Source organism: Schistocerca piceifrons, chromosome 1 (assembly GCF_021461385.2).
Source record: "Schistocerca piceifrons isolate TAMUIC-IGC-003096 chromosome 1, iqSchPice1.1, whole genome shotgun sequence".
NCBI lineage: Eukaryota > Metazoa > Arthropoda > Insecta > Orthoptera > Acrididae > Schistocerca > Schistocerca piceifrons.
Window position 1 is genome coordinate 812,533,016 of NC_060138.1, and position 27,782 is coordinate 812,560,797.

General features: G+C 44.4%; 1 protein-coding gene across 1 annotated transcript in view; it reads right to left on the reverse strand.

The window, feature by feature from the left end:
- Nucleotides 1–27,782, reverse strand: part of LOC124775342 — a 170,014-nt gene that overhangs the window by 56,665 nt on the left and 85,567 nt on the right. Inside the window, exon 7 of the mRNA XM_047250177.1 lies at nt 12,599–12,764. Coding sequence (XP_047106133.1) covers nt 12,599–12,764 — 166 coding nt within the window. The remainder of the gene's footprint in view (nt 1–12,598; nt 12,765–27,782) is intronic.

Genomic DNA, 27,782 nt, shown 5'->3' on the forward strand with positions numbered 1-27,782 from the left:
ATTCACAACTCTACTTTTGCTGAACACCTCTTGATAGCTGGCCATACGCCTAAACAGTTAGAAGACACGGTTATCCTACACAGACAAGTCAAAGGACGGAGACTAGATCTGTGGGAAGAGTTATTTATTTTTAAACATCTAGAGCTCAAAGACGGTAATATACTAAACGATCAGTTGAATCTTGCCTGTAGACAATTTTTCGAAGGCTTTAAACCCGTACTGTTTAATATATAACATTAATGTTGGTAACCTCAGTAGTCTATTTCCTCAGGAAGCTATAATGCACTTTAAAATCTTTAAGCTCACTACCTTTTATGTAATGTGGTTTTCTCACGATGTATGGCTGCCACTACATCGGCCCTCACGTAATTTTCTCTTATTCTAAAACCTTGGCTCCCTGAGAATTTATATTAACTGGATTGTGGACCAGGTTTCGTAATTTATGTCTTAAGAGCCATTACTGATTATTCTTATAGTTTTGACTTATATATGTTCTATGTGCTTCACTAATATGGTAATATACCTTTTTATTCTGGCTGTATATGCCACTGCATGTAACTCATGGCGTAAGCGCCACCTGTCTACTTTATCGTTCCTAAGGCTCCCACAATTTCATAACGGGAGTGTTAAATGCTTTCCTTTTATTTATTGTAACTCTACCTAAGGACGCAATTAATATTGATATTTTACATGTTGCTTCACTACGCCAACCGGCACATAGTTCGCGACCTGAGCGCCACCTGCCCTGGCCGCAGTGCTACTACGCTGGCCGATTTTACCAGTCGCTTATGAGCTCTCCAACTTCCATGTACTTATTCTTATTTGTCTGACAAACCCTATTCTCAGGGCTATATTTTATTTGGACTAATGGAGCTATGCAGATGTTTGTAAAAACGACAATGACATATCACTCCATGTTAATGTAATACTGTAAGTACCAGAAATCCTTCTCATATTTTGTATGTTCATTGTCCTCAGGCCGCCTTCTGAAAAAGATAGATTTAAATCTATCGAAACCTAGGTAAAGATTACTTTATCCTTTGCAACTGGTCGGCTGTTTTTAATCTTATTTTAAATAGTCTTATGAACCATGATTTTTATTTTGAAGGAACGCAGCGGTAACACACTCGCTACATAGGTTCTCGGGAATTGCAATTGTGCACACAAATGGCAGATATTTGCGTAGATTGTTATCGATCTTCTCGTTATGCGTAATTATGAAGGTCAACAGCAGTGAGTTGTAATTGGTAGTTCCTCCTATAATGACGTCAACAATCTAACAGAAAAATGCAATTGAGCCTCATATAGCCTATTGTCCTGTAATACCAAAGATTAAATGCCCTAAATTAATCGAAGTTAATCTGAAATTATTTTACCTAAACATACATGTAAGAGGTAGCGCTCTAGAACTGTTCCTATTCCGGAAATAATTTAATTTACTTATTCATAACCTTTTAGAGTGACCAAGAATCACTACTACCAATACACACGTCAGATCTTAAATACACTCGCTTCCGTGTTGGGCTTTTAATAAATCACAGTAATGGTTGATATATTGTGCTACCAATGAATCTGGACGGCTACAGTTAGTGATCTATTTCGTTCCTATGGCAACGCCCATGAATAACATAAATAACGTCTCTGTCTTTATGTTAGGAAACTACGTTCATAAACTTTCATCTTCAGAACAAAAATTAACCAATCATTCGTATTTTCTGTACTTTTAAATAGGTAACTCACTCTTACATCCTTTTAAACACGAATTAAAGCTCTAATTATTTTATTATACTTTGGATTACCTATCTTGCGTTTGTCACTCACAAACCTCTTACCTTGAAAGCTCATCTCTAATTGTTAAAGACTCCAAAATTTAAAGATCTTGTTTCTATGATAGTGAACGATTTCTCTCAAAGTGCAATTATTTAGTAACTTTGGGCTAAATGAGAACGCAGGGACTAGGTTTTTACTTTTAAACAAAATAACATGAAAGTATCAGAACACTCTTTGCGGCCGAGATGGAAAGGAAACTGGTTGAATCATTTGAAGGAAGTACAGAGGAAATATATGACTATATAAAAGACAATGTGAAAATCATAGCAACAGAGGTGTTGGGTAAAAAAGATAGCAACCACAACCGTGCAGCAGAGTGGTGGTCAGAGGAACTAGAGGTCCTCGTTAGAGAAAAACGAAATGCGTTCCTTCAGTTGTTGAATGATAAATCAGAAGAAACAAGGTCAATATACAAGGAAAAGAAGAATGGATGAAAAAAAAGGATGGCAAAAAATGAAGCATGGGAAAGAACATGTGCCAAGGTGAATAGCAAATTAGGATTTGGGAGAGCAAAAGAAGCATGGTCAGTATTGAAAGGGCTTCGACAGGATACAAAAAGCAAAACTAATCTCCAACTGATAACACAAAAGGAATGAAAAGAGTATTTCCAAAAATTATTAAATGAGGACAGAGAAGAATATCTAGAAGAAGGAACAGGGGAAGATAAAGGACATGAAGATGATGAGATCCAGATTTTAGAAAGTGAAGTACTTCCGGCGGTGAGAACAGTAAAGAATGGTAAATCACCAGGACCAGGCAATATCAATCTGGAGTGTCTGAAATATGGTGGTGACAAAATTGTGAAACTGATAACACAGCTCTTAAACAAAATGATACATGGAGATTCAATACCCAACGAGATGAAGCTAGGTTACATTAATACAATATTTAAGAACGGGGATCGCAAAATTTGTTCAAACTATCGAGGAATTTGTGTTACAAATACATTAATGAGAATTTTTGCGAAAGTAATTAAAAACAAACTGGAAAAAAATTTTAGAACCCAAGAAGAAAAATGTGGATTCACGGCTGGGAGATCATGTGTAGACCATATTTCCACATTACGACAGATTTTGGAGAAACATAGGGAAAAATCAAAAAGTATAGGATTAATTTTCATACATCTAGAAAAAGCGTATGATACTGTTCCAAGAAAATTACTTTGGAGAGCACTACATATGGCAAACATAAACCCTTCCTTGATTAAAATAATACAACAGATGTATAAAGATAACATTTGCCAAGTGAAAGTTGGTAATAAACTTTCACAGAAATTTAGAGCAAGTAAAGGCCTTTTACAGGGCTGTCCCATGTCACCATCATTATTTAAAATCTATATAGATATTAGCCTTAGAAAATGGTCTCGTAAATGTAATAGTATGGGATTAGAAATAAGAGATGGAGTTTACCTACATCATTTATTATTTGCTGATGACCAAGTAGTCGCAGCACAAGATGGGGAGGATGCTAACTATATGTGCAATCAACTAGCAGTAGCATACAAAACTTGGGGTTTGAAGATTAATTATCAAAAAAACAGAATACTTGACTAATGATTCAGATGAGCTATACATTGAAGGAAAGAAATTCAAAAAGGTAAATCGAGGGAAAATCAGAGTCAGAAATCAATAAAAGAATTAGTAGCGGACGGAGGGTCATTGGGATGCTTAACTCAGTCTTATGGAGCAGGAATGTAATGAGCAGAACTAAAAAATTAATATACAAATCCATATTAGAGAGTGTGGTTCTGTATGGAACGGAGACCTGGACAATTAACATGAAGCACATTAAAAAATTACAAGCTCTAGAGATGGACTTTTGGAGAAGATCGGCAAGAATCTCCAGGAAAGAAAAGATAAGGAACACCGAAGTAATAAGGAGAATGGAAATCAAAGAAAGAATATATGACGTAATGGATAGGAAGAAATTACAGTGGTACGGGCATGTACGACGAATGGAGGAAGCCAGAATACCAAAATTGATACTGAAGTGGGAACCGGAGGGGAGAAGAAGGAGAGGACGACCTGTGACCACCTGGCTCCAAAATGTACAGCACACAGTGAGGAGAATGGGCGCAGAGGAAGAGGACACGCAAGATCGAAACACCTGGAGAAATATTTTGAGAGTATAGTTTAAGAACGTTTATTGTTTGTATTGTAATTTCCAAGTAAATTATTATGTTGGAGATAAGCCTCTGTAATGAGGAAAAACTCAAAATAATAGTAATAATACAAAGTAACAGTTTATTTCCTTCTCTTTACCAACAACGTACAGAGACGGACGCCGAGTGATCGCTTGACAAACAAATCCTAGGTGCTACCATCACATTTTAACTCAATTTAAAAACACCAATTGCAAAATATGCACAATAAATCGATACAACCGTCCGATTGATTAATATCGGTAGCTAACCTCAACAGGTCAAGGTAACGAACAAACAGCAACTAAATATCCGGTCCTTCCGACCCTCTAAACACAAACGTAGTTCCTCTTAAGTGTCTCTCACTGTTCCTCGATAGTAACTGCCTTTTCTTCGGGCATAAAACCAAGGCTGAACCATTTCGTTGACAAAAGTAAGGCGCAACCACTATTCCTTAATAATTATCAATGAGCAACTACAGTCATCGGTGGTCCTTCTAGCGGCCAGCTGGTGCAAGATAGTCTCTGGCTCCAGAGCTCTGCGGCTTCTCTGGCCTGACGGATGATCTTTGCCACCACCTGCCGAAAATGCTTTACAAGTTACTCGACTGTCTGCACAAATATACAAGACCTATATTACATACATGAAGTTACAAATTTTTACATGTTCTTTTCTCATATATTATTCGTCTCGTGCTGTTTCAATAGAGAGAAACGAACCTTAAAAAATTACATCGCCAAAACGTGCGACATAATTCTGCCTCAGAACAACTGCAGCCTTAGTTGCTTCAGCCTACAGATGAAATCACCCGAGTTTAGTGCGTGGCGTGTACACTTGCAAGTTAGCACACTGGACTCGCAATCGGGGGGACGGCGGTTCAAACACACGTCCAGCCACCCAGACTTAGGTTTTGCTTGATTTCCCTAAATCGTTTCAGAAAAATGCCGGGATGGTTCCTTTGAAAGAACACGGAATATTTCCTTCCCCAACCTTCATACAATCCGAGGTGTGCTCGGTCTCTAATGATCTCGATGTCGACGGGACGTTAAATCCAATCCTCCTTGTTTCCGTGTACTCTTATGCAAGTGAGGGCCCGAGAGATAAGCCAGACGCTCTGACAAGAGATATGTTGGTGCTACAATGAGGCTCACTGTTGGCCGAGTGCCCTGTTTCTGGGTCTTTCGCAGACCATACTGTGTAGGCAGTACAGCAGTGCGCCGGCGAAATGATTTGGTGACGTCATCACCGAAAGATCCGTTCCATAACTTCCTTGGTAGGATCTGCTGCTATTTTCTGTTATGCTGGATCGTCCAGAACCTCTAGCATTAGTCCTTCTGTTGAAGGGGAACGGTAGCGTTGCCGTTATCGGTAGGAAGGACAACGATTTCTTTGTCTTCCTTGCGGGTACTAAGTGCTGTCGTTTCTGCTTTGGAGACGTTGCTTCGTGGTGGGGAAAAATTTTACTTGACGATATATCGAAGTTTGGGTCTTGCTGTGAGTCGTGCTTGGATAGCCTAATGGGAAAGCGATCGCTTGCGATAAGTGGGAAACCCGGGTTCGAGTGTCAGTTTGGCACAAATTTTCATTGTCGTCTTTCCATTAAACAAAAAAAAAAAATTGTTCAAATGGCTCTGAGCACTATGGGACTTAACATCTGAGGTCATCAGTCCGCTAGAACGTAGAAGTACTTAAACCTAACTAACCTAAGGACATCATACACATCCATGCCCGAGGCTGGATTCGAACCTGCGACCGTAGAAGTCGCGCAGTTCTGGACTGAAGCGCCTAGAACCGCTCGGCCACCGCGGCCGGCTCCATTAAACAGCTGGTGGTAGTCCATATTCACAACTGCGAATACATTTCATGTATTTCATAATGGCTGTAATCGGAGCAGTGCCTGTTCCTTCGAACATACTTGCATGTCCAGAGGACCTTTGCATCGTTATTCGGAATAATACAGACATGAAATATCGTAATAAACTTTACAATGAAGGCAACGCGGATTAATATACAAAAATAACAACACAAAAATACCTAATACAAGAGAAATAAGTGTCAATAAATCTGTCGCTCTGAATTCATTCAGGCTTAAAAGAAGAGGAGCATGAATTAGTAGAACAAATAACAATACACGGGAAAAGGAGAATATGAGGGCCGCGTGGGATTAGCCGAGCGGTTTGTGGCGCTGCAGTCATCGACTGCGCGGCTGGTGCGGGCGGAGGTTCGAGTCCTCCCTCGGGCACGGGTGTATGTGTTTGTCCTTAGGATAATTTAGGTTAAGTTGTGTGTAAGCTTAGGGACTGATGACCTTAGCAGTTAAGTCCCATAAGATTTCACACACATTTTGAACATTGTTTGAGAATATGAGAATACTCAATAACAGATTTTACCAATGAAGCAAATCCTAAAATTCCCCCAACCACAGCCAATACCTTATTTAGTACTAGACAGACAATAAAAGAGAGACAAAATCACTGTAAAGACAATCTGCTGCACGCAGAAGACAACAAAAGTAAATCAACGAAATCCATCAGCAATGGAAAATAAAATCTCAATAGACACACCGCAACCAAACAGAACTTTTTCAGCTGAATAGATTAGGACCAACAGCTGCCTCACAGTGACTCACAAACATAGCCATTAGGTGACTTAATTAGGCCAGCTCAGACTCAATCATATACACTAGAAGCATGCACTGAACCCATCAGTCACAGTCTCCTCTAACTGTCATATCTGAAAACAAGCCACAGCATCCAACTCATCAGGTCCAGCTGCGCTATGTCCCCTGGATCCACGAAGCCAAGTATTGACTGCCGTTCTGGCCCGAACGATGCCCAGTGATGACAGCAAGCCATTACCAGCCTCAGCTATCCGCCCACCAGGCTGCCTCGCAGCTGTGAAGGTGTTTGGCTGTTCTTATAAAAAGTCAGTTTGCATGGTCGTCATCTGCAGCAAGCAAACATGGGCGGTTCTTATTTACAAAACGGGTATTATTGTACTTCCAGTTGCCAGTAATGTTCTCCTTTGCTGGCTGTGCTTGTAACGCGACATCCCTCTCCAGCATTACTTTTCCTCAACCTAGTTGTCGATACCAGTATTATTTTTCTGAGTTTGGACAGGTCAGTATTATCTCAGTTGCTCTTCCGAAAACTTTCATATAATTTTATTCACAGTTTATTACATTTCAAGCTAAAATTTATGAAAATGAATTACTTTATAAAATGTTTTGGTCTCGATGTTATAATTGATAAGTACTAGTTCTGAATGTACAGTTTTTTTCTTTCTTTTTTTTTTTTTTTTTTTTTTAGGAACACTTGAAATTACGAACTGTTGGCACACTAAAAATTTCTAAAAATTTCTATTATTAATTACGCATTACTGTACTGATGACTATGTTTATTTCTGGATTTATTTACGAACTAATAATCGAAAGTAATAATGTAACATGAGGAGCTAAGTAAACTAGAAAGTTTATTGTAATCTTCGCTCCTCTCAAATTTTTCATGAAAGACTTTGCTTATTGCAGAAAATAGCTGCAAGTAGGAAGGAGGAGGCAGATTACATGCTGACCTACCTTCGTTTCACTGTGGTTGCCTGTCTTCATCTAAACAGAACTATGTTGTCACCAGCAACTCCCTGGGCCAACTACTCCTACAAACAAACAAACTGGAGTGGCGGGCCATGCAAGGTCCCGGTGCTGCAACAACAACTTATTCAACTCTGTCCACTGTCCCCAGGTGCTCGCTCCAAGCTGTTGTTTCCGCTAGAGTTCCGTGCCCCAGACTGCCCACTACTGTGCCACCGTTGCACACTCCAGCTTGGTGTGACATTGCCATAACCATCTCTTCTCTTCTGTGTTCTCTGGATCCGTGAAGCCAAATAACATCTGCTGCTCTGGGTGGAACGATTCCCAATGTGACAGCAGGCCACCATCAGCTTCGGCCATCTGCCCTGTGCTTCCTACTCTGTCTTTGCTGGTGGCTGTTCTCATTCTCCTAGTTGCTAGTAATGTTCTTTTTCGTTGTCCGTTTCTATCTCCCACTAGTCCACTGAAGATTTCCTTAGCTGATGACGACAGCAGCTGCCCTTTCCTCCATCTACATGGAACTGGACGGTTAGCAGCTCCTTGGATCAGCCAGTTGATACCCAAACAAGCTCAGCATGCATGTCACGTTTGGCCTAGCACTGCAGCGACCACTTGTCTATCATGCATTAATGACCACTGGTGCTGGTTCCCAGATGTCGCCACTACAGTTCCAGTCGCCGCTCCACCCTCTGCTGTGCCGCACAGGCATACCCCACCTCAGCGAGGCGCTGTGTCCACAAAATCGTCTGATACATGCACCTCCACAGGTAATTTGAACACAAGAGACGTGATGGCACCCCTTGCTAGGTAGGAAGGGAATTCACCTGTGTGATGAATTGCTCGTCCATGGCACATACATCACGAATGACGGTGGCGAGCATAGATTCGATTCCAATGTTAGCAGATTATACCACTGTCTCCAGACCAACATCGCATCAAGATTTTCTTGTTGAGAAACCCTGACTTTGTCGTCCTTTGCATAATCTGACGTTGACGTTCCGTTCTGTCTGCTGTGAATCCACGCTAACATATTGGTCCTATGTTAGGAAGGGCATCTGGACAAAGAAAAAAAGACGAAGAGTGACTCATCAGCTGCAGACTGTATTAGGTTGTTGCGTACGTTCGTAGCGTTTTCCCGTAAGTCTAATAAACACAACAGATACACATAGCAGAGACTATCGTAATCAGTAATACTATCTCCTTGACTATTTACAACAGTCTGTCATCGCTGGGGTTAACGTTTCGATTCCGTGACTGTAGAAATCACATGAAAAAGATGAAAATCTAAGGGCACAAGATCAGGTGAATAAGGTGGGTGGGGAATGACTTCCCAACCCCTGTCCTCTATAGTGTTTTTTTGTCGTTCTAGCAGAATGCGGGCTGGTGTTATCGCGGAGGAACATCGCTTCATGCAGTGTTCCTGCTCGTTCTTCTCTGACTTTGTGTGCAAGACGTCTCAGTTATTGACAATAAATGTTAGCAGTGTCCGCCCCGATAGCTGAATGGTCAGCGTGACGGATTGTCGTCCTACGAGCCCAGGTTCGATTCCCGGCTGAGTCGGGGGTTTTCTCCGCTCAGGGATTGGGTGTTGTGTTGTCTTCATTTCATTCCCATCTGGCGCACAGGTCACCAAATGTGGCGTCGAATGTAATAAGACCTGCTCCAAGGCGGCCGGACCTGCCCCATAAGGGGCCTCCCGGCCAATGACGCCAAACGCTCATTTCCATTTCCAGTGTTAGCAGTGATAATTACGCGTCAGGGAAACGATACGCAATACACCACACCGTCGCTGTTCTACCAGATACCATCTTTTGTAGATACGCGCAGGTCTTTGTACGGGGAGTTGCTTTTTTTGTTTGGACTCAGAATTACTTCCTTTTCCTTATATTAACATAAAGTGACAATTTCTCGTCACCAGTAACGATACAGGAGAGGAATGCGGTCAGTGCTGTTCACGAGCCAGTTGATGACTAGCAAACAGCTTTCCCAATTGTATGCAAATGTCACATGATGGTGGAATAATCATAGTCCATCACATTTGCCAGCTCTCCAATACACTGATGTGGATAATCGTGGATTAATGCGTTTAAACGATCTTCGTGAAACCTCGAAGATCTTCCTGAACGTGGAGAGTCACTAATGTCAAAACGACATCCATAAACCGTGAAGAACTTTTCTTGCTGTGTTCTTTCCAAGGGGGATTATCCCCATGCATATCGAAAATGTTTCTGGCTGCCTCTGCTGCTGTCACCCCTCTATTCAAGTGAAACAGAATAATATGATGGAAATGTTCTGATTTCTTAACTTGGCACTCCATTTCCTAGCGTCCACAGCTCCACTCATCTCCAAATGACAAAACTCAAATAGCAACAGTGAAATACAAATAAAAAATCACAATCGATAAACGAACCAGTAGCAACTGGAATACCGACAAGCAGAACAAAAACCAATGAGACGCCCTGTTAAACCCGCAGAACAGGTTGGTAGTTTAAACTGTGGAAAGGGGCCAAAATAAGCGACTGTGAGTTACACTCGAACACACAACTTAATTTGTTTCATCAAACATTACAAGAGCCAAGAATATTTAAAAAAAGAAAACACAGCATTAATTTTTGGAACTTAATTACCGGCTGAATGCGCCGTACGATCTCATGCCTTAAGGGCAGCAACAATACGATGAGGAAAATACACTGCCTGAATTTACGTCAACGGCCAGAGCAGGTAACCGGAACGTTAACGGCCACAAGGCAGGAGATTCCGCTGGTGCACTTCAATTCAAAATAACCAAATACAGTTAAACTCCAACGGAGGATAGCTAAAATTTGCCTACTTTAAAACACACGTTATTGCTCGCGGGAATGTCTCAACAGCCGACAACGAAATCCAAACAACACAATGCGAACAGTCGTGACTTGCTGGTAGATTAAGTCAAAACTCAACTTTCGTGTCCAGGATCGGTGAGCCACGCACCTCGTAGCAAAGGGAACAGCACCACACACTCCGCCCGCGCGTGGACGCCACCAGCGGCCTCGGCCAAACTACGCACCGCCGAGATTTCCTCTCTGCTCCACGCCAATAGATCAACTGCCCAGGCACGGAAACGGTGAAAGGAGCAAGTATACGTCGGCCAATAAGACCACCAACCGAATGACCAACCAAAGGTCGTCCCGCTCCAATCTCCCTCCGTCGGACAGTTCATGTCTGTCGTCAGCGGTAGGCGAGCACTGGCTGTCGGCGCCTCACCGGCGCTCCGTCCTCCGCATTCACGGCTGCTGCGTCTCGACTGCAGAGCTGGTCCGTTCTGAACTGACTGCCAGACATACGACGACTCGAAAATTCTATCGGGCGCTCCAGAGATGGTACTATAGCGCACTTATCGACACCCGTTGCTGCTGCCACTCATGGGCAAGTAAGGCGCCAGTAAACGGAATAAGAAAACGAGGCGGCAGTACCGTAATAGAAGATGATAAACAATAAATGGGATAAACGCGATCCGTGCGCGGCTCAAACAACTTACGCACCAACCTAATATGTAAGAAGTACACTACTGGTCATTAAAATCGCTACACCATGAAGATGACGTGCTACAGGCGCGAAATTTAACCGACAGGAAGAAGATGATGTGATATGCAAATAATTAACTTTTCAGAGCATTCACACAAGGTTGGCGTCGGTGGCGACACCTACAACGTGCTGAAATGAGGAAAGTTTCCAACGATTTCTCATACACAAACAGCAGTTGACCGGCGTTGCCTGGTGAAACGTTGTTGTGATGCCTCATGTAAGGAGGAGAAATGCGTACCATCACGTTTCCGAGTTTGATAAGGTCGGATTGTAGCCTATCGCGATTGCGGTTTATCGTATCGCGACGTATCTGCTCGCGTTGGTCGAGATCCAATGACTGTTAGCAGAATATGGAATCAGTGGGTTCAGGAGGGTAATACGGAACGCCGTGCTGGATCCCAACGGCCCAGTATCACTAGCACTCGGGATGACAGGCATCTTATCCGCATGGCTGTAACGGATCGTGCAGCCGCGTCTCGATCCCTGAGGCAAAAAAATGGGGACGTTTGCAAGACAACCACCATCTGCACGAACAGTTGGACGACGTTTGCAGCAGCATGGACTAATAGCTCGTAGGCCATGTCTGCGGTTACCCTTGACGCTGCATCACAGACAGGAGCGCCTGCGATGGTGTACTCAACGACGAACCTGGGTGAATGGCAAAACGTCATTTTTTCGGATGAATCCAGGTTGTGTTTATAGCATCATGATGGTCGCATCCGTGTTTGGCGACATCGCGGTGAACGCACATTGGAAGCGTGTATTCGGCATCGCCGTACTGGCGTATCACGGGGCGTGATAGTATGGAGCGCCATTGGTTACACGTCTCGGTCACTTCCTGTTCGCATTGACGGCACTTTGAACAGTGGGCGTTACATTTCAGACGTGTTACGACCCGTGGCTCTACCCTTCATTCGATCCCTGCGAAACCCTCCATTTCAGCAGGATAATGCACGACCGCATGTTGCAGGTCCTGTACGGGGCTTTCTGGATACAGGAAATGTTCGACTGCAGCCGTGGCCAGCACATTCTCCAGATCTCTCACCAACTGAAAACGTCCGGTCAATGGTGACCGAGCAACTGGCTCGTCACAATACTCCAGTCACTACTCTCGATGAACTGTGGTACCGTGTTGAAGCTCCATGGGCAGCTGTACCTGTACACGCCATCCAAGCTCTGTTTGACTCAATGTCGAGGTGTATCAAGGCCATTATTACGGCCAGAGGTGGTTGTTCTGGATACTGATTTCTCAGGATCTATGCACCCAAATTGCGTGAAAATGTAATCACATGTCAGTTCTAGTATAATATATTTGCCCAATGAATACTCGATTATCATCTGCATTTCCCTTGGTGTAGCAATTACAATGGCCAGTAGTGTACGTCTCCTGTAAGGGTAGAAACATGAAATAAAAAGAGTAGTGGAAGTAAATAAGGGCGTAAAAGTGGAGTGTGAGCAGCAGCAGCTGCGACGCTCACCTGTCAGCGCGCTGGTGGACGGTGTCGACTTCGGCGTCGAGGCAAGCGAGCGGGCAGTCGCAGTGCAGGCCGTGGCCGGGAGGCGCCCACCGCGGCGCCTGCCGCAGCCACTGGCCGGCGCTCCGGCGCAGGCAGCCCAGGCCCGCCAGGTCGCACTCCTCCGCGCCTGGCGACACGACACGCCCGCACACCGCGTCACCAGCCGACTCGCTGCACCTGCCCAATGGGCGGCCCACACTGCCCAGCAACCGGGCTGACACCTCAGCTACACTGGGGAGCTGAGAAGAACGCCTCCGGGAAGTGAGGCGGGTAGTGCGGAAATCTTCCCCTCTCTCTCTTCCCTCTTGTGTCTGCTTACTGCCTGTCATATTGGCCGTCAAAAAAATATTTCTGACTTCAGTCAGTGTTTCATCATTCGCCATTTATAGACTCTCCATTTTGATATTTTAGGGTTTCGTGGCTTAGTCTGCAAAAACAGAAGCCTTACAGAATCATTTTTTTTTGTCTGACAGTTAAGAACCCTTTTTTCTCAGGAACGACGTATCAAGTGAGCCGGTACGGCTCGCTATTTAAATTTCGCCTTCTCAGTACTCGCCACGATGTCAATATCGAGATTGGATTAGAGTCTCTGGTCGCCGCATATCTTTGGCGAGTTGGCTTCCCGCGCGCAGCGAGGCGGAGAGAGCGAAGATGAAGGGGTTTGCCAGGAGTTAGCTCTGGGCTGTTCGTGAGGAGCGACGTCGGTGTCGGAGGGCAAGGCCGCTTGGTAGGTGGGGCCCGGAGAAGCAGTCGGTTGGGGACGGAACGCCGTGGGCTCGAAGATCCTAGTGTGGAGGGCTGGTGCTGTCCCGAGGGCGATCAGCGTGGTCATTCAAGGGCTGAGAAGTGATTTCTTGGTTCTGCCCTTGGATTCCGACGAAGAATTATGTCAAGTTTGATGCATGAGGTGGGCCGCGCTGGATTAGCCGAGCGGTCTAAGGCGCCTAGAACCGCACGGTCACTCCGGCCGGCGTCGGCATGGGCATCTATTTAGCTGCTTTAAAGTTTTGGATCGGAGGTGGATCCAAGTGAAGGACCGAATCACTGCTTGTCTTATTAAGGAACCTAAGTCGGTCTCAGCGTGTTAAACTCTGTTATCTACAGTTATAACGAGTAATTGACAATCTCGTAGTGTCCACGAGTGAACTTTGCAGGTACTGTGCCGCGCGGGATCAGCCGAGCGGTCTGAGGCGCTTCAGTCATGGACTGTGCGGCTGGTCCCGGCGAACTTTCGAGTCCTCCCTCGGGCGTGTGTGTGTGTATGTGTGTGTGTGTGTGTGTGTGTGTGTGTGTGTGTGTGTGTGTGTGTGAGTTTGTCCTTAGGATAATTTAGGTTAAGTACTGTGTAAGCTTAGGGACTGATGACCTTAGTAGTTAAGTCCCATAAGATTTCACACACATTTGAACATTTTTTGCAGGTACTGTTAAGTGTTTGTAGTAGGGGAAAGATTGACTGTTCGTACGGCTCCCCCCATCCGAGGTTCGAGTCCTCCCTCGGGCATGAGTGTGTTTGTGTTGTCCTTAGCATAATTTATTTTAAGTTATATGAAGTAGTGTGTAAGCTTAGGGGCCGATGATCTGAGCAATTTGGTCCCGTAAGACCTTACCACAAATTTATAAAGATTGACTGTGGAGCTTTTCCGTCGGACGCTTATGAATTGTGTTAATTGCAGTTCACTTCCTATGATATTTTACGATTCTACTTGTGGCGCAATCGCCGATAGTATTTTCGTAATTTAGCTTGGGACGTCATTCTGTGGATTGGTGTGACCCTCCCAAGAGTTTAAAGTTCCAAATATTTTCTTACTGCCTTGATGAGGATGCCTTGCAACAGTTGTTAATTTGTCTTTTGTCTACCTCACAGTACTGCTGTTTGGTGCGGTGCGGTATAGTTGTTCAGTAGTACCGCCTCTACTCCCTCGCCCGTTTTAAGATTTGCGAGCCGCATACACATCGACATATAATTCCAGTACGCAAGTTGTGTAAGTTGGTTGCCCCCTGTTAACGATCGTGAAAAATCTTTCCCGTGCCGCATGTGATCCTGAAGGAGAGCACAATGCACAACAGCGCATGGCCACGAAGAAATCAAAAGATATGTATTGTAAATGTTTTAATGGATATAACCTCTGTGCTTGAGAGTTGATTTGTGTTTTTTTATTTATTTTGAAAGTAAAAGATTACATACCTGGTTAATCACAACATTTATGATTAATTGCCGTAATTCGTTGGGTGTAGTATGCATCACATGTAGAGAGGTTAATGTTTAAATGTAAGGAAAATGCCGGCCGGAGTGGCTGAGCGGTTCTAGGCGCTACAGTTTGGAACCGCGCGACCGCTACGGTCGCAGGTTCGAATCCTGCCTCGGGCATGGATGTGTCTGATGTCCTTAGGTTAGTTAGGTTTAAGTTCTAGGGGACTCATGACCTCAGAAGTTAACTCCCATAGTGCTCAGAGCCATTTGAAATATTTTTTGTAAGTAAAACATTTTGTGATACGGTGCGCATAGTAGAGGCTACGGGGTTTGTGTGTACCCCGATAGTAATCAGATTTTATTGCGTTTAAGTTGTTTCAATCAAAAAAATTGTGATCAATATTTCATTGTTTTTAGAGATCACAAGTCATATTTAGGAATATTTTGGTATTGCCATGTGCCGTTAGAATCTTTTATTTAACCTTGCATTATGCAATTTGTATGTTTTTCCTTTGATTAACAAACTATATACAGGGTGTTACAAAAAGGTACGGCCAAACTTTCAGGAAACATTCCTCACACACAAAAAAGGAAATATGTTATGTGGACATGTGTCCGGAAACGCTTACTTTCCATGTTAGAGCTCATTTTATTACTTCTCTTCAAATCACATTAATCATGGAATGGAAACACACAGCAACAGAACGTACTAGCGTGACTTCAAACACTTTATTACAAGAAATGTTCAAAATGTCCTCCGTTATCGAGGACACAGGTATTCACCCTCCGTCGCATGGAATCTCTGAAGCGCTGATGCAGCCCTGGAGAATGGCGTATTGTATCACAGCCGTCCACAATACGAGCACGAAGAGTCTCTACATTTGGTACCGGGGTTGCGTAGAGAAGAGCTTTCAAATGCCCCCAAAAATGAAAGTCAAGAGGGTTGAGGTCAGGAGAGCGTGGAGGCCATGGAATTGGTCCGCCTCTAGCAATCCATCGGTCACCGAATCTGTTGTTGAGAATCCTGCCTCGGGCATGGATGTGTGTGATGTCCTTAGGTTAGTTAGGTTTAAGTAGTTGTAAGTTCTAGGGGACTGATGACCACAGCTGTTAAGTCCCATAGTGCTCGGAGCCATTTGATTTTTGTTGTTGAGAAGCGTACGAACACTTCGACTGAAATGTGTAGAGTATCCCGTATGAAATCATGGCGGTGAATCGAGGAAGTACAGTACATACTGACGAAAATAAAATGAGCTCTAACATGGAAATTAAGCGTTTCTGGACACATGTCCACGTAACATATTTTCTTTATTTGCGTGTGAGGACTGTTTCCTGAAAGTTTGGCCTTACCTTTTTGTAACACCCTGTATAGGATCTTATTGTTCAGGATATCGAATGTTTACTTACTATTTTAAAATAAAGTTAACAAAGTTGTAAAATTTTAAAAGTTAAAAAGAGGCTTTTAGAGAAATGGGGCCTACCCATACTCCCCACAACTTCCACGTATTCAAAGCATTGGCCTTCGGGCGTTGTCTGATGTCTTCCCCGGTATGTAACCCAGCTAAATCCTGCGGAGCCGTGTCAAAATGGTAGCAGAGCGTGGTTGCGATCATTCGTCATCTGGGTAGGGGGCATTATGGGGCACCATTTCTCTAAACTCTATTAAAGCTCTTAAGTACTTGTCTCATCAGGACTTGGCATAATAATAATAAATTGCTGAGTACTCGTTCTCTTAGGATTTGACTAAGTTATTGCTGAAATTTTGCAGGAAGGAATAAGGTTGAGGGAACTACGTAAGCAAGTAATTGCACGTAAGACGTCCCCACGTTTATTGAATGACTTACAACATAAGCAATATTAGGGGGTGGAGGGAGATAATGAATCCTTGACTAAGTTCATCGAAAATGTGCGAACATCCATCCTAGTTGTGCAGCTACAGGTATCGGAAACATTTTGGGGGGAGTTAGACTCGAAGACAGGTCGCCGGCCGGTGTGGCTGAGCGGTTCTAGACGCTTCAGTCTGGAACCGGGTGACCGCTACGGTCGCAGGTTCGAATCCTGCCTCGGGCATGGATGTGTGTGATGTCCTTAGGTTAGTTAGGTTTAAGTAGTTCTACGTTCTAGGGGACTGATGACCTCAGATGTTAAGTCCCATAGTGCTCAGAGCCATTTGAACCGAAGACAGGTCGCGGATGACGTTTGCTAAGAAACCTACCACTTTGGGCGAACTCAGTGTATTAGCATCAGAAATTGAGAAGCTGTCGTATGCTGACAGTCACCGGGTGAGCTCTCAAATTAGGGGTCGACAACCGAGTTGTTTACTCCAGGGCGAAGTCCCGCGACCGATAATTTCCAAACAAAAGTATGTTTTCGTTGTCGCCAGGAAGGTCACCTTGTGCGCGACTGCCCATATGATCGGAAGAAGCAAAAAAACAGTTGACGGTGTAGGAAGGAGGGTACAAATACGCGGGAAATGATTCCCAAGCGTTTTCGCAGAATAGTGGGAGTTACGGGCACCCAGTTACCTTTCGTGTGCACCCAGCTGAATCACGAAACGGCTGTGCTCTGCTCGTTTCGGGTAGTGCCATATCAGCAGTGGACTATCAGTGGTTTTCGGAATTTCGCACATTATGTCGCTTGGGTCCCCTGCGTAAGTCGTTCTGGGTTTGTCGCTCAGTCAACGGATAAAGGAGATAGTGGGGAAATGTTCGGCTAGTGTGGGCATAGGAAATTTTACTTGGCCGTTTCGATTCGTTCTTTCGTATACTTCGTCCGACCCAGTGTTCGCGCACGACCGCATCTGGTAGTCTTCAGTCTAACGATTGTCGCGCTGGAGCGCACTAGAAAACACGCAACCGTAAATCTCACTGTCGATCCCAGAGAGGCTTAACCGCTTATTGTCGCTCCTCATAACGGTTTTACTTACTCTTGTATCGACTGAGATGCAGTAACTGTGACCTCACACGCCGCAGCATAATTTTTACAGAGACTCGGTAATACGATGAAATGTACATCGAAAACTAAAAATAAGCGGTGGGTATCCATTCTTTTCGTATAACAAAAGAAAGTCACATCTGAGCTGTGACACTAAAACGTGAAGTGCCCTTGTGTTTCTCTTTACAGCTTTAAGAAAAGTTCTTTCCACATATCGACTGAAAATTGTTAAGGCGCCTATGAATCACGTGTATCAAATCCATTGTGCTACTGACCGCGATTTGTGTGAAGATCATTCAAAATCTACAGAGTGCTTAAGGGAAACTTTGAGGGACCTACACACCTATAGCTTATCTATATAGTTATTCGCCCAAGTCAGTATCTTTACGATTACCTGACTTGAAGGTATTTAGGTTACATTTAATTTTCCTCTTAGTTCCATTGTGAGTTCTGTCAGATCTGTTGTTCCGTTCAGTGTTAGTACGATAAAGTGACAATGCCTGACAGAAAAATAATAGCCACTATTTACTGCATAGTTACAGCTGTGTTACTTCCCTGACTGTTTCAGAAAAGCGAATGGAACGTTGTTTATTTTCTTCACTAAGCTTTTTGAATCGTGTCAGTCTCCAGAACATTGTACGCCACCGCTTTCTCTCTTTTTTTTTTTACACTATTAAAATGTGAGCATCAAAGTTACCGGAGATACAGGTAGCCGTCAATAAAAGCTAAAAGCTCATGTTTTTTCATGGATGTCGTGAGGACAAGGGGTTGAGGTTCAGATGACTTGGGACGACAAGACCCTGCGAGCTATACAATTACCGGAGAGAATTGCGCAGTTTATCGTCACGGAATACTCGCGTGCAGGAGAATGGGCTGCCTGAACTGCACAGTTGTCTCTGGTATTTTGACAATTTATCGGACAGATACGGCGTTCAGGTGCGATAAACTGAAGGTGTATGTACGTCGCACCATAGTCACGTGGCTTTGGGGGTGACATATGTCGGGGACAAAAATTCTGTTCTGTGTATCTGAATGTCCACACCACAGCTATTCTTAGTCAGGCACGGCATTTACTTAGAGGCAATGAGCCGAATTCGCCATAAAATGTACATTAAAAAATATTTTTCGATTATGTGTTGCAGCATATAAATTATCAGGAAGTACTTCGAAAATTTTTCACATGTCAATGGTGGATTCCATGTGGTTCCCAAGTCGTGCAGCGACCGTAAACCATAAAATTACCAAATATGCAGCAACCAATCGCAAAATCATGTTTTATTTATTCACTTTTGCAAATCGATTTCAACAGATTAACAGCCATCATCGGTGCTTTCAACCAATATGTGCCCTGAGTAGTAGCACTGCCTTAAGCAGGGCACATATTGGTTGAAAGCACCGATGATGGCTGTTAATCAGTTGAAATCGATTTGCAAAAGTGAATAAATAAAACATGATTTTGCGACTGGTTGCTGCATATTTAGTAATTTTTCACATGAATTTGAACAATGACGGTTATCCAGAATGAAATTTCATTTTCATGACAGTTATCTTTTGTAATGAAATATGGTGAAAGCGTTTTCTCTGAAACAATAGCAAAAAAGTAGTATTTGTAATACACACTGCTCTGCAAAACTTAAGGATGAGACAATGAAAGTAACATAACGTATTAACGACTCCATGGAAATGGGTGGCCGGCCGCTGTGGCCGAGCCGTTCTATGCGCTTCAGTCCGGAACCGCGCTGCTGCTACGGTCGCAGGTTAGAATCCTGCCACGGGCATGGATGTGTGTGATGTCCTTAGGTTAGTTAGGTTTAACTATTTCTAAGTCTAGGGGACTGATGGCCTCAGATGGGTCAAATGGCTCTGAGCACTATGGGACTCAACTGCTGTGGTCATAAGTCCCCTAGACCTTAGAACTACTTAAACCTAACTAACCTAAGGACATCACACACATCCACGCCCGAGGCAGGATTCGAACCTGCGACCGTAGCGGGCGCGCGTTTCCAGACTGATGCGCGTAGAGCCGCTCGGCCACCATCGGCCGGCTGGCCTCAGATGCTAAGTCCCATAGTGCTCAGAGCCATTTGAACCATTTTTAGGAAATGAATGAAAATATGGGAGCATGTTGCCAGAGTCGTGCACGAGAAGTTGCCCGTCACATGGCGTGAGGCTAGTGTGACTATAGAGCCAAATGGGGCTGACTCTGCAACGCGAAGCAGTTGAAGGAACAGGAAAAGTAACGCGAGCGCGCGCGAGTGCTTGTATGTGTGTGTGTGTGTGTGTCAGTCATCGAACATTTACGGTGTACTGTGGTGATGTTCTCTTTACATGTTACGGAGACAACATTTGGATGGGTTCACATGGGGTGAAATAATCGAGAAAACAGAGGAAGGACAAAGTGTGACACGCAGGATTTCGGTACTGCTCACAGTACTGCTTCACGTGCATGGGGAGGGAATGGTATGCTCTTCCACACGAACACTTTACCAACCTTGTAGCCAGCATGGGAGCACATTCCGGCGCATGGATCGCCATCCTTGGTGATCACAAAATCCATTAAGAACCATGTACCGCCGTTTGTAACGTTCAGGGGACCATCATGTATTGCGGTGAATAAAAGTGTCATTTCTGTTCGTCTTACTGCTTATTTCTTTCAGCTGCCTTCTGTACTATACTGTAACAATTTTTTCTCTATATGGTCCCTGTTTCAACGAAGTACACTATGTGATCAAAACTATCCGGAAACCTGGCTAAAACTGACTTACAAGTCCGTGGCGCACTCCACTGGTAATGCTGGAATTCATATGGTGTTGGTCCATCCTTAACCTTGATGACAGTTTCCACTCTCGCAGGCATACGTTCAATTTGTGTGCTGGAAGGTTTCTTGGGGAGTGGCAGCCCATTCTTCATGGAGTGCTGCACTGAGGAGAGGTATCGATGTCGGTCGGTGAGGCCTGGCATGAAGTCGGGGTTCCAAAACATCCCAAAGGTTTTCTACAGGATTCAGGTCAGGACTCTGTGTAGGCCAGTCCATTACAGGGATGTTACTGTAAAGTAACCACTCCGCTACAGGTCGTGCATTATGAACAGATGCTCGATCGTGTTCAAAGATGCAATCGCCATACCCGAATTACTCTTTAACAGTGGGAAGCAAGAAGGTGCTTAAACATCAATGTAGGCCTGTGCTGTGATAGTGCCACGCAAAACAGCAAGAGGTGCAAACCCTCCTCATTGCAGCGGCACCACTGTTTAGTATAGGGGAAGTTAGTTTTGTGCGATATTCGGAGCACGAGTTACAGCCAAGTGTGGGCCAGATTGCAGTAAGTTACGCATACCAGCAGTTGTGAAGGCAAATAGAGGCCACAGGGACATAGAACTGCCGGAGAGGGCGCACACAGCAGTTTCCACGGCGCAAGTCACAGGAAGAAGAGGGCCACTAGCCAACCTAAGTTTTGTGCATACGTGACGTGAAGCAGTGCATTAGCGAAACAGAGGAGCACAGCCGAGTATAAAGAGGTGTTGTTTTCTAACGAGAGTCATTCAAGTGTGGGAGCTCTCCTGGACGGCGGGGCGTGTCACACTGCCAGGCTATGCACAGCAAGAGATGGGGCTCCAGGGTCGCAGTCCATGGCGGGTCGTTGGTTCGACCCTCTGAGGCCAACGCTGGGTCGCAGCCAGCCAGGGCGGGCCACTCTTTGGCTCGCTGCTGCGGGCAGTCGTATCGGCTGCCGACACATGCCGGAGACTTCCGAGGCTCCTGGTGGAGCAGTGCAGAATCAATGGGGGCGGTGTCCGCTGAGCCATGCTGATGTAATCAGAAGTCTGCAGCTGGCGTACAAGTCCGGCACAACACAGCGTTGAGTTGCACAGGTCGCTGGAATGCTTCCTCAGCATTGCTGGGCCCAGTGACGGAGACTGAGGTGAATGGAGCACTGTAGTGGTGTAAGGTGTAAGGCAAATCCAACACCTTCCATGAAAACCCTGACATGATAAGCAAATCCAGTAGTATGTCACATAGCTCCGAATAAATCGTGACATTAAATTAACCAAAGTAATACGAGTAACGAGTGAGCAAATGGAATACCACAGACTAACACAAGAATGCCTAAATGCATGTCATACCTTCCCACCGTGAGACAGACGCAGTTCCGAGGGGAGAAACGAGAACAGAAGCCGAGGGCAGAACCGTGTTAAGCTAGAAGGCCCTACGATAAGGGACGGACTGGACACCCACGTCGCCAGCTAACCACTAGGGCCACCCCAGCTGCAAATTTTAGCGTGAGACTTTTTCACGTCTCTGTTACGTTGGGACCACCCCCCAGCCCATGTTAAAAGCTAGAGCCCTCCAGAAGAACAGTATAGATCTTACGATAACACAAAAAGGGCCACACCACCCGCAAGTTTTTAGCGTGAGACTTTTTCGCGTCTCTGTTACGTCAGGACCACCCTCCAGCCCATGTTAAAAGCTAGAGCCCTCCAGAAGAACAGTATAGGTCTTACGATAACGCTAAAAGGACCACACCAGCTGCAAGTTTTAGCGTGAGACTTTTTCGCGTCTCTGTTATGTTGCAAACGTTAAAAACATTGCCCCACCACGGAAAGTATAACGTTTCTCATTGGATAGACAGAATTTTTGTAGGCGGAGCTTAAGGTTAACATTGAGACCCTGATTGGTCAGATGAAAACACAGCCAGATAGTTTTTTTAAACTAACTTCGGTAAATTGTAGTAAGGAGAAGTTAGGAGAGAGTTGCCTGCGAGACGGCTAGGTGAGTGGAGCTGTGCTGTCCACCGCCCCCTGACGAACACCGATAAGGTAATGAACGCATGTGATGCCGCATTTTTGAGCGCATAAGGCTTCACTCAGAACTGCAGAAGTCTCATCTGTTACACCCCCTTTTTGCGTAATACTAGTGTCGATCGTAAATTGAAGCTCATGGTGTTCACATTTGCCACTTGAAGCAGAAATCTGAAGTGCGATGATTTTTCTGTTATATAGTTATTGAGAAGCCACATCCGCCACTGTAATTTACGACAAGTTAGATAAGTAATTAAAGATAATTGAGGGTCACTGTAGACCATTTTGATAGTTTTCTCTCTTGTGAAACTTAATTTAAACCTAGATTATAGATGTGATATGGCATAGGTCATCCTTCGATCCATTGTAGAACTTGGAAACCCACTCAGGGAATATTTGTTCACGTTTTTGTTGAACGCAGTTGGTTTTTACCATCCTGTATTGAACCATTTCCTTTTATCAATAATGCAATTTATAAACAATGTTTTGTGAGTAGAATAAAATTTCCAATGGTAAACTTAACTGCTTTTTCGACGTTATTTTACCAGCTAACTAAAAATCGGAAAGCCTTGAACCCCTTCCACTAAATTTAGTTAGTATTAAGATTCTTTTACAGGGAGTGCAGTGGAGCTGACGCTGAAATCATTAAGTATTTGGTTATACCATCGCTAGTCTCACTGAACTCTTCTGAATTCTGCATGTCATGTGTGGTCTGGCGTCTCCTTACCAGCAACAGGTCCCAGGTTCAAACTAGTCAATTCCCTAAAAAACACGCTCAGAGCGTCGTTGCGTGCAAGTGGTAGGGAGACACGACTTAAGAACAAACAGACACCACGCAGAATGTTAGAGTGGAAGCAAATAAATCATTTGGAAAGCTCTCGCCGAATTTTAATACGGCACCTCCTGGCACCCATTCACTACATTTGGTGTCTTCTCGCCGCATTTTGCGTCTGATACCACACCATGAAAAACACGACCACACCATAACACCACCGGCTCCGAATTTTACTGTTGACGCTACACCCGCTCACAGATGATGTTCGCCTAACATTCTCCATACCCACACCCTGCCATTGGATCGTCACATTTTCTGCTGTGCTTCGTCGCTTCACACAACGTTTTTCCACTGTTCATTCGTCCAATGTTTACACTCCTTACACCAAACGAGGCGTCGTTTGGCATTTACCGGCGTGATGTGTGGCTTATGAGCAGCCGCTCGACCATGTAATCCAAGTTTTCTCACCTCCTACCTAGCTTCACAGTACTTGCAGCGGATCCTGACGCAGTTTGGAACTCCTGTGTGATGGTCTGGATAGATGTCTGCCTATTACACATTACGACCCTCTTCAACTGTCGGTGGTGTATGAGTGAACAGACGAGATCGGCCGGTACGCTTTTGTGCTGTACGTGTCCCTTCACGTTTCTACTTCACTATCACATCGGAAACAGTGGACCTAGGGATGTTTAGGAGTGTGGAAATCTCGCATACAGCACCAGACCACGTTCGAAGTCCATGAGTTCCGCGAAGCTCACCATTCTGCTCTCTCACTATGTCCAGTGAATATTGAGGTCGCTGATATGGAGTACCTGGCAGTAGGTGGCAGCAAAATGCACCTAATATGAAAAAAGAATTTTTTTGAGTATGTCCGGATACTTTTGATCACATAGTGTACGTTAATATGCAATGACACATCATGCGGAACCTACTTTCAAGTTTTGCACACCATTATACACAGGGTGTAACGGGAACAAGTGCAGATATATTTTTACATGGTACCGCAAAAATGTACCCACACCAATGTGTCGGTTATATTTTTCTCTGCATCGAACAGTTTTCCTTCAAGCACGTCACATAATTTACTGCCTGAAGTTTGCTGCACAGTCGTAACTGCACCACTAAGTGAACTACGCCTGTCAGTATGGATTAACTATTTTGCATCCATGCGTCTATACTTCAACACCTGATCTGCTGCCCAGAGGAAAATAAGCATATGCATGGAGGCACTAACTAACCTAAAAACATGCAACTCCTAATGGATGTAATTATTAGTCTACAAATGAAGTAAACTCCGATATAATGTTGTTTAGTGCACTATCCTCAGTCGCCAGTAAAAACATCTGTGTCAGTTACACCCTGCATATATAAAGGTAAACCAGAATTCTAAAGTGCATATCTTAAGAGCTTATAGCACTTTTTCACTAGGCGAGACTTATTTCATAGCAGCGAAGGTCAAGGAATGCTTGTAACTCTAAGGTATGCATTGTAGCGCCCTTGTTTACCAGGCATTTTTTCTTGTTTTCGTCCATACTACCTCCACCCAAAATATGGAAAGCAAAGAGCTTGCAGCAGAAGACTTGTGTTTCACCGTATCAAAGAGGAACAGGTGCTCATAACTCGCAAGGCATGCATCTTAGAGCCTATGTTTACTAGGCTTTTTTTCTTGTTTTGATCCATACTATCACGTCTGAATATTTGCCGGTGGAGTTCTCGTCCACTCTACATATTCTGTACTCTCCACTCTACATTTCTGTACCAGTGATCGACTTCTGTAGTATTCCATGTCTGAATATCAATATCTGTGCACTGGAGGAACAAGATAAAAGATTAAACGTACTAATATTAGTGCAGATGACAATCTTTTTAAATCTTGGGAAGTGTGTACTAATCTGAGAGGTTAAATTACATCGTTGACTATTTGCTTATACAGGGTGTTACAAAAAGGTACGGCCAAACTTTGAGGAAACATTCCTCACACACAAAGAAAGAAAATATGTTATGTGGACATGTGTCCGGAAACGCTTACTTTCCATGTTAGAGCTCTTTTTATTACTTCTCTTCAAATCACATTAACCGTGGAATGGAAACACACAGCAACAGAACGTACCAGCGTGACTTCAAACACTTTGTTACAGGAAATGTTCAAAATGTCCTCCGTTACCGAGGATACATGCATCCACCCTCCGTCGCATGGAATCCCTGATGCGCTGATGCAGCCCTGGAGAATGGCGTATTGTATCACAGTCGTCCACAATACGAGAACAAACAGTCTCCACATTTGGTACCGGGGTTGGGTAGACAAGAGCTTTCAAATGCCCCTATAAATGAAAGTCAAGAGGGTTGAGGTCAGAAGAGCGTGGAGGCCATGGAATTGCTCCGCCTCTACCAATCCATCGGTCACCGAATCTGTTGTTGAGAAGCATACGAACACTTCGACTGAAATGTGCAGGAGCTCTATAGTGCAAGAACCACATGTTGTGTCGTACTTGTAAAGGCACATGTTCTAGCAGCACAGGTAGAGTATCCCGTATGAAATCATGATAACGTGCTCTATTGAGCGTAGGTGGAAGAACATGGTGCCCAATCAAGACACCACCAACAATGCCTGCCCAAACGTTCACAGAAAATCTGTGTTCATGACGTGATTGCACAATTGTGTGCGTATTCTGGTCAGCCCACACATGTTGATTGTGAAAATTTACAATTTGATCACGTTGGAATGAAGCCTCATCCGTAAAGAGAACATTTGCACTGAAATGAGGATTAACACATTGTTGGATGAACCATGCGCAGAAGTGTACCCGTGGGGGCCAATCAGCTGCTGATAGTGCCTGCACACGCTGTACATGGTACGGAAACAACTGGTTCTCCCGTAGCACTCTCCATACAGTGACGTGGTCAGCGTTACTTTGTACAGCAGCAACTTCTCTGACGCTGACATTAGGGTTATCGTCAACTGCACGAAGAACTGCCTTGTCCATTGCAGGTGTCCTCGTCGTTCTAGGTCTTCCCCAGTCGCGAGTCATAGGCTGGAATGTTCCGTGCTCCCTAAGACGCCGATCAATTGCTTCGAACCTCTTCCTGTCGGGACACCTTCGTTCTGGAAATCTGTCTTGATACACACGTACCGCGCCACGGCTATTGCCCCGCGCTAATCCATACATCAAATGGGCATCTGCCAACTCCGCATTTGTAAACATTGCACTGACTGCAAAACCACGTTCGTGATGAACACTAACCTGTTGATGCTACGTACTGATGTGCTTGATGCTAGTACTGTAGAGCAATGAGTCGCATGTCAACACAAGCACCGAAGTCAACATTACCTTCCTTCAATTGGGCCAACTGGCGGAGAATCGAGGAAGTACAGTACGTACTGACGAAACTAAAATGAGCTCTAACATGGAAATTAAGCGTTTCCGGACACATGTCCACATAACATCTTTTCTTTATTTATGTATGAGGAATGTTTCCTGAAAGTTTGGCCGTACCTTTTTGTAACATCCTGTATATGTGAATAAAACGGAGAAGCAAATGATATTACGAAACGTAAATGACACTACGTGTTTTATTATTCTTAGTTTCTAACAAGTTCGTTGCTTGCTAATGGTGTTAACTTAATAAAGTTCGTTTTTTGAAAGAAGATGTTGTTGCTTGAGATGTATTTTCATGTGTTTTGCAAACTGTGCGTTAGAGAGAACTGCCAAAGTATCTCTTTTTAGACATAAATGAAGAGGACCGGCCGTTGTGGCCGAGCAGTTCTGGGTTCTTTAGTCTGGAACCGCGCGTCCGCAACGGTCGGAGGTTCGAATCCTGCCTCGGGCATGGATGTGTGTGATGTCCTTAGGTTAGTTAGGTTTAAGTAATTCTAAGTTCTAGGGGACTGATGATCTCAGATGTTAAGTCCCATAGTGCTCAGAGCCATTTTAGATGAAAAGGAGAAAAAGAAAAATTGGAAGAACTCTTCGTCACTGGGGAGAATCGGAAGAGATTTGCAGCAGGTGACATTCTTTTCGAGAAAGGCTATTGAGAAAACTTAGAGAGCCGGCAGTTGAAGCTGATTGCCGAGCGAATCTACTGGCGCCAACATAATTCGCTAGTAAGGTCCTCGAAGATAAGATACGAATAATTACGGCACATACAGACAGTATACAGACATGATTCTTCAGTTTCTCCCAGCGTATTTGTTGCTCGAACAATCCACGGGCCCGTTGGACACTATGAACCGGCAGTATACCCGTGGACTGTTCGAGCAGCATACAGACATGTCCATTATAATTATCCGGGCTGTTAAGTCGTGGTCGGTTGATGAATTCTGTGGTGATTCCCAACGTTTCGTCTCCGACTGCGGGAGACATCTTTCAGGGGGTCCGTAGCTTGAGGGAAGGTCCAACACACACACTGGCTCGCTACTGACTTCCGCTAAATTCCGTGTCCGCGCGCCC